The sequence below is a fragment of the Galeopterus variegatus genome, unplaced genomic scaffold (assembly GCF_000696425.1).
Source record: "Galeopterus variegatus unplaced genomic scaffold, G_variegatus-3.0.2 Scaffold5220, whole genome shotgun sequence".
NCBI lineage: Eukaryota > Metazoa > Chordata > Mammalia > Dermoptera > Cynocephalidae > Galeopterus > Galeopterus variegatus.
The window spans coordinates 108,216-116,180 of NW_007731331.1; the positions used below are offsets into that span (position 1 = coordinate 108,216).

General features: G+C 62.8%; 1 protein-coding gene across 1 annotated transcript in view; it reads right to left on the minus strand.

The window, feature by feature from the left end:
* NACC2 (NACC family member 2, BEN and BTB (POZ) domain containing) overlaps positions 1–6,683 on the minus strand; it is a 36,355-nt gene extending 29,672 nt beyond the window's left edge. The window contains exon 1 of the mRNA XM_008589126.1: positions 5,734–6,683. Coding sequence (XP_008587348.1) covers positions 5,734–6,622 — 889 coding nt within the window. The 5' untranslated portion in view covers positions 6,623–6,683. The remainder of the gene's footprint in view (positions 1–5,733) is intronic.
* Positions 6,684–7,965: the final 1,282 nt, after the last annotated feature.

Here is a 7,965-nt window from a genome sequence, read left to right on the forward strand (position 1 = left end):
GTTCACTCACTGGGAGAGCGTGGTGCTGACAACACCAAGTCAAAGGTTAAGATCCCCTTACCGGTCATCTTTTAAAAAAAAAAAAACCCAATTTTTAAAAAAATGGGCAAAAGACTTAAGGAAACACATCACAATAGAGGCTATAAAGTATGACTATTTAACACATGAAAAGACGCTCCTCATTACCGACTACCTGCGAAACGCAACGTGACACGACAGTGACAGTCAAGTGGCTGACGCTGCACCTACCAGGACGGCCGAAGGGGAGAAGACCCGTGGGGAGTCCTCAGTGCTGCTATGGAGTGCCAGGAACTGTCACCGCTGGGGTGGGAGTGCGAAGTTACCAGCCACTCGGGGGGACTGTGTGGCCGTCAGAAGTTACACACACACCTCCCGTGTGACCCAGCAATTCCACTGCTCGTTAGTTACCTGAGAGGAAGGAAACACGTCCGCACGCAGACTCCATTTATAGGAGCTCCAAGACAGGTGAAACGTATCCAGAATGACAGAAAGCTCAGCCGTGGCTGCCTGGGCTGGGTGAGCTGGATGGAAGCGGCCTCCAGCTCCAGGTGGCCATTCTATCGGATGTAAATTATATCTCAACAAAGCTCGCTTCAGTAGAAGAAATCTCAGGGTGTTCGGGGGTTTGAGGTTCGGGAGGCTGCATGGGAGCACTTTGCCCTGTACCCATTCGAGCAGAGGCTGAGGACCAGGTGGCCGGAGCAATCCAGGGAGGCCGCACCAGAGGCTTCCACGGGACGGCGGGATGGCACCTGCGGTGTCCACTAGGACAGCCCGAGGCCAGCCACTTCAGTGCTTGGTAGGAGAGGTGCATCAGGGCTGGCACCTCCTTGCCTGGCCCGAGCTGCCAGGCATTGGCCGTTTAAAAGGGAGGGGTCCCTCACCACCCCAGCAGCACCTCCTACCTCCCCCCACCTCTGCTTGGGGCTTCCTCTTGAGCCCCACTCTATCCAGGCCAGGGACAAAAGCACCCCGGCTCCTGAGGCCCCACCAGGGTCAGGCTGGGCTCCAACAGTGTAGACCTGTCTCTGCCCCAGTCAGAAGGCAGCGTGGGCTGGGGAGGGGGACTGAAGGACCCTCTTCTCCCTCCTCCTTGGGAACCCAGGAGATAGCCCTGGAGTTCTGAGCTGCTGGCGGGAGCGGCCTGCAGCAGGCATCCCACTCGCTGACCAAGCAGGACTTGCGGATGGCGCTGTGCTGCAAAGGGTGGCGGCCGCCAGCAAGACCACCTGGATGGGAGCCCCATGGCCACCCAGGCTCCGTGTTGCAGGGCACCAACAGCCACCCGAGCCTGGAACAGGACTCCAGCCACTCCCCTCCTCCCTGGACACACTGGGGACCGATGCAGCTTCTGCACACAAGGGCAGAGTGGGAGAGGCAGACCGGGTCACTCCCAGGTGCTGGGACAGCTGGGCAGAGCCACAATGGGGGCTGTCACAGGCCCTGATGAGTGGTCCCAACTTTCCCCAAGTTTGCACAGCCCTAGGGGACAGCCCCACAGAGCTGCACACCTGATTCCCCCTCCTGCAGCGGTGGCAAGCACGGGACAGGGAGCAGAGCTGGGGGGAGCCGGGTGGCCCCTGGAGGGAGTGGGGAAGCCAGAGTGCACGTGGCCAGACTCGTTTTCTCCGGGAAGGGTTATCGTGTAAACGTGTGACGGGTGCGAACACGAGGTGAGCCTACCTCAGACATCTACCAAAAGCAGGATCTGCGCTGAGATCAAACATCTGCCACCATGGTCACTGCCGAGGGCACGAAGACACGGCCAGCTGAGCGCCTCCACCAGAGGACAGGAGAACGGGCCCACGCTGGCACTGGTACTAACCCCACCCCCCACGTGCCCTCTGTCAACTCAGTCTCCCTATCCCCCAACCCCATTTGCCAGGGCACAGGGGCCACCTGCTGTAGCACGTGGACCACCCCAACCCTGATGAAACAGCTGCCCAGGGCCCCGTGCCATGTGTCTCCCCCAGGCGAGGGCATCAGCCATGCCCATCTCGGCCCCCACCGCACAGACCTATGGGTCCAGATATGCCCGAGGAACCCGTGAACTAGGGGAGACAATGGGAACACACCTCTGAGTGGGCCAGGGAGCCCTGTCCCCTGCCCAGCCCCAGGAAGCAACCCTCCAAGGTCCACTGCCTTGACTGGGGCAGTTCCCCTGCCCTGGGCGCAGAGGAAACCTGGCACTGTGCCAGACCCTCGAGGGGAAGGAGAGGAGACACAGGAGGCAAGAGAGGACCAGGGAGGACAGGAAGGAGGAGAGGGGGACACTGCTCGGGCCACGGCACTGTCTGCACTCCCTGCTGTCCACACCCAGGCCTGGGCTCTCTGCGTGGCATCAGCCTCCTACTCTTGGGGTCCTGGCCTCCGACACACCCCTGCATCAGGCGGGGCCAGAGGCAGATGTGTCATGACCTCCAGCTAGGGATGCAGCACCCACATGCGCATGTGTGTATACATGCACACCTGTGGGTGTGCCACACTCCCTGGAAGACCTTGCTGTCAGGCTGAGGGGCACAGCGTTGGCATGGGCATTTCCAGTGGGTAAGAAGTGTGCCCTATCGTACCTTGCGGGGTGGCAGGTAGACCCTCTGGGCTAGAAGAAAGCGGCCCTGCCTGCTGCAGAGGTGGCGGCTTGGGCTCAGACCATCTGCACAGCACCCGTCCCCCGCAGGACCCTCTTGGAGCATCGCTCCCAACAGCAACAAGTTGGAAACTACCTAAATGTCCTTCGATGGGAAACTCGATAGATCGGAGGTGGCGGCTCCACGTGATGGAGGGGCAGCAGGAGGCAGAGGTAGAAACAGACAGAGGGGCTGCTGGGGACCAAAAGGCAACCAACTTTCTCTGTGACACTTCGATTCATTTCCAAAACAAGAGGCCGACTTCACAGGACAAGCTGTGCATGGTCCTTAATGAGAGTGGGGGTGGGTGCTGTTTCAAAGACCCCTGAACGTCAGCCAGGCTAACCTCTCACTTGACATGTGGGGAAACAGAGGCCAGAAAGCAGAAGGGACTCATCGCAGGAGACACCTGAGAACATTCTGGTGTCTACCAGTTGAAAGACAGCATCTTCCCAGCTCCTGGTCAGGCTGGGCAAGGGGCAGCAGGCTGCTGGCCCCCTGAGTAAAAGTAAGTGTGTTCCCCAGACCAGGCCAGGCCCCAGTGCACCAAGAGAGACCCCCAGGGAGCCAGCACACAAGGGGCAGCTCTGTGTTTGGGGACAGGCCCCTCCGTCCTGCTCACCCCACAGTCTCCCTCCCACAGCATACCCAGTGATGCTGGCGACGTCACTGCCAATAACCTAGATTTTAACCAAGAAATCACACACCCCCTTTCTCTGCCCCACTTAAGGGCTTGCTGGAGAGAAAAACCACGACAAGGAAACCCAGACTGTGGCATCCTGAGCCAAACTACATAGCAGGCCGGCTAGAGACAGGGCCAGCCCCATGTCCCCTCTGTCACCCAGCTTTCCCCCACATGGCCCACTGCTGACAGCCCCGAAAAGCGTGGCAGGGACAGGTGGGTCAGGTGGGTACTCTTCTGTGTCACCCAAGGCATGGTAGAGCCCCTGCAGGAACACAGCCTTGGGTGGGGTTTCTGCCCCTTGTCTCTGAATACAGGGGTGGGGGGAGCTGTCCAGAAGGCCTGCCATGCGGCTCAGGGCAGCTTGGCTCCTGACCCCCACCTGGCAACATGCCCGGTGCTCTGCAAAGACTTCTCATGGCCCCCATCCCATTGGCTCCTTGGAAAATCTGTCAAAGTAGGTGGGCTGTCCCTGCCCAGGTGAGACAAGGGCTTCAGCTGACCCAACACCAAGGGCCAGGTGCACATGGTGAGCCACCCGAATGCACCCTGCTCCCAGCAATGCTGCCCTATTCACGCTGTCCCAACATACCACAGCCCAAGGTCACACTGGATCAGGGCAGGGCTTTGCAGGGAGGACCCTGCAGAGCCATTTGGAGACTGGGGTCCATTCCTGGCGTTGTGGTGCACCCCTTGCCCCTGGCACTGACCCTGCCGTAACCTGTCCAGGGAGCCCCATCTGGCCACTACCCTGGAGTAGAGTCCTCAGGGGTAATTGGGGTTAACCAGCCTGCCACCAAGTCTGCCCTGGGACTGCAGCCCAGTGACAGAGCCCCTGCCTGAAGCCTTGTGGTCCCTGGGTTGGAGAGTCTTGGGAGCCTTCCCCAGCTGCCGCTGGCTCTCCCCTGCCTCCCCTGGCAGCTGTCAGCAGGGGCAGAGCAAACTGCACACAGGGCAGATTCCCCGGAGGCCGCAGCCCATGCTGGGTGCATGAGCAGTTACGCCCTGCACGTCCTCGGTGTTGAGCCGGAGCCCCATGCCCTCTGGGCTCTGGAAGTGCCAGTTCAGTGGCTAGCATGTTGCTTGGGATCAGGGAACCTCAAGCCCTACCCACTCCCACTAGAAGAAAACAAAAGCCGTGAAGCCCGGATCTAGGTGGTCTGTGAGCTAGCATTCCCTAGAATTCACACAAATACGACACCCATTTAAATAAAGTCGTGAGTTCTGAGAAAAAACTATGGAGCCCAGAACACCTGGTGGAAGGGCAGTCATTCCTCCTGCAGGCTCTGGGAGGGAGCCAGGGTGGCCAAAGCTCAGGCAGAGACTCTGCATCCGCTCTGCAGCCACAGCTGCTCCAGAGGAATCCAGCTGTCCCAAGGGCACCAGCTGGCGGGGGCTGCTGGCTCCCTCTGCGACCCCCATCACTGATGGACCAGCCCTATGTGGGGGAGGCAGCGTCCCATCAGTGAGAAAGGACACGTAGCGGGTGGGGGAGGAAAGAGCCCCACACTGCCCCCAGGGTGGCCGCCCACTGCCAGCCCCGTGTCCAGGTCCACCCTCCGCACACAGGCCACACGTGCAAATCAGTGCAGGCGGCCAGCCCAGGAACACTGCTGGACTGGAGAGACACTCGGTCCTGGGCAGTCATTGCAGGACCCTCCGCCCAGTAAATCCTCAACAGTCACAGGGACTATAACCCAGTCTATGATGCTGGCATCTCAAATTAGGGCATCTTGGGCATCCAGGCTGCAAAAGGGGGCCAGCCTGCCTAAAAAAAAAAAAAGAAAAGAAGACCTGGGGGGCACTCATTCAGCTCAGCAGGCACTTTGGGTCCTGAGTGGTGGCAGGCAGGGAGATGGGACAGGCACAGCAGGTCTCACCCACGCGAGTGGGAGAAAAAGCAAAACCTTGCAGGGTGAGGAGAAGGCTGAGGTTAAAGGGGATGAGGCAGGGACCCCCAGGTGCCAGGCACTTCACAGACAGAGAAACTGAGGCCCTGAGTAGGCAGTGACCAGCCTGTGAGCCCTCGGGCATGTCCCTGGGCCACTGAGGCCCATGGTTTCTTCATCCACCCATGGAAGACGGGCCTTTCTGCATGCCAGGCACTTCACAGACAGAGAAACTGAGGCCCTGAGTAGGCAGTGACCAGCCTGTGAGCTCTCGGGCATGTCCCTGGGCCACTGAGGCCCATGGTTTCTTCATCCACCCATGGAAGACGGGCCTTTCTGCGCACGACGCTGCAGTGGCTGGCGACAACTCCCGTGGTCTCTCATCCAGGACTGGTGCCGCCTCCTCCACGCTGGGTATGGCCTCACCCTGCGCCCCCCCATCCTCCCGAGCCATCCCAGCCCCCTGGCATGCCACCTTCCCAGCCAGGCGCATGTGCCCCGCCCTGGGTGTTACCTGCGTAGCCACCGGAGGCCTTGATGTACATCTGGCCGTACTGCTCCTCCACCATGGTGTCGTACGCCTCATCATCTTCCTCATCCTCCTCATTGTGGTACGAGGTGGGGCTGTCGGTGGTGGGCAGGCTGCTGGCCCCCGGACTGGTCCGCTCCCCCTGGGGGTAGGGCACCTGCTGGATGCTGGGGAGGAGGGTGGCCAGGCTGGGCACCCCGTAGTAGGAGACTCGGGGTAGCTTGAGAGGAGCCACGCCAGCTGCCACGGTGGCACCAGCCGTCGCTGCCACACCGTCCCGGGGCCCCGTCTCCAGCGGGCGCTTGGGGGCCAGGCCTGGGCCGGTGGCTGGCGGCAACTCCATGGCTTCGTGCTTCACACGGGTCAGCAGTGGGATGGGCACGGACGGAGACACGACGTAGGCGGGGGCAGCGGTGGCAGCCGGCTGCAGCTGGTTGCAGGGGCTCTGGGGCTCGGAGCTGGCGTCCTCGATCATGGCGGTCTGCGAGTCGCAGTGGGGCGAGCTCACCTTGAACATGAGGTCGGTGCCGCGTTCCACAATGTGCTGGATCTGCAGGAAGCCGGCCGTGTACATGACCACGAGCTGCTCGCTGGCTGCCATGGTCAGCTTGCCCGTGTAGCAGAAGGACAGGATCTGCTGGAAGCAGGCAGGCGGCACCGTGCCCGGCAGCTCGAAGGCGCTCTTGCTGTTGCCGCTGAACAGGTCGCGGAAGTAGAGGCTGCTGGCGGCCAGCACGGCACGGTGGGCCTTGAAGGCCTGGCCCTTGACCACGATGGACACATCGCAGTAGAGGCCCAGCAGCCGCTGCTCGTTGAGGCAGCCGAGCACGGTGTTCCCGAAGTTGGGGATCTCGATGTGCAGCATCTGAGACATGGCGGGCGGGCGGGCGTGGGTGGGCCTCAGACTCTCAGCGCGGTGCTGCCGGAGCGGGGCACATCTGTGGGGGGTAGGGGGGACATCATGGTCAGCTCCCTGGCTGGACAAGTCTATCTCCACGCCCCTCTCCCTGCAAGCGCTGAGAAAGACCGTGCACCCACCACCCTGTGCACACCCTTCCCCCTCTAGCTGGAGAAACCCACAGAGAAGGGACCCCGCAGTCTCACAGGGGGACCCTGGCTGAGGGAAGAGACAGCACTCAGGGCGCTGCTGCAGTTGACAGAAGCCCAGAGCCGAGTCTCCACTGGGGGGGGCTCCTACCCACCCCTGAACTTTGACACCCCAATTTGGCAGAAGACAAGGGACAGAGGCCACAACCCGCGGTGGGACAGAATGGGACAGGACGGGATGGGGGCGAGTCCACCGCGGCCGGGGGCGTCTGGCTGTCCCCTGCAGCTGCTCTGCTCAGGGAAAAGTTCGCAGCCCGCAAAGGAGCCCCGCGCTGCTCTCCCTTCCCCGGGGAGGGCCCGAACCCAGAGGGGGTCTGTCGGAGGTGCCCAGTTCCCAGTTTCTCCTCTCTGCCCTCAGAGCCGCCTCGCTGAGAGAAGCTGCCCCCACCCCCACCACAGGCAGCCGGGGAAGGGGCCGGGGGCGCCGGGAAAGTGAGCAGAAGCTGCAGAACTCAGCGACGCTCCCGCTCCGCGGCTGCCCGGCAGAGACGTACCCGGGCTGGGGGTCTGCTCACCCGCCTGCTGCGTCCTCCCGGCTGGGACCCTAACCCACATCCAGAGGCGGGAGCGGGGAGCCTGGTGCAGCCCCACTGGTGGCCGGGCTGCCGCACGGGCCAATCCCACTGCTGGCTCGGTCCCAGCCCAGGTGACTAAAGGGGTCTCGGGCGGCCGGGCGACGGGGAGGGCTGGGGAGTCGGGCCGGCCGCTGTTTATCTGGTGCGACTCTGCAAAGGGGGGCGGGCCCGGCCGGGCAGGCGCTGGCCCAACTCCGCAGGGCCGCACAAAGGGCCGCTGTGTCCCGCGGGAGGAAAGTGCGGGCGGCCGCAGAGGCGCCGGGCAGCCGGGAGGAGGGTGGAGCCGCCCGCGCCAGGAGTTGGGCAGGTGGGCGCCGCGCCGGGGAGGCCCGCAGTGCCCCCGCTGCGGAGAAGTTGCCGCCCGGCCGCAGCACCAGCCAGCAGGGCAGACCTACCTTTGGCCGCTGCGACCGGCGGCCCGACACTGCCCGCTCAGCCTGGCAGGGCAGGCTCCCCGCACGCCAGCCCGCCTGCCCGCCCGCCCGCCGCCGCCAGCTGCTCCGGGAATGCAGCAAACGGAGCGGGAGCCCTGGGG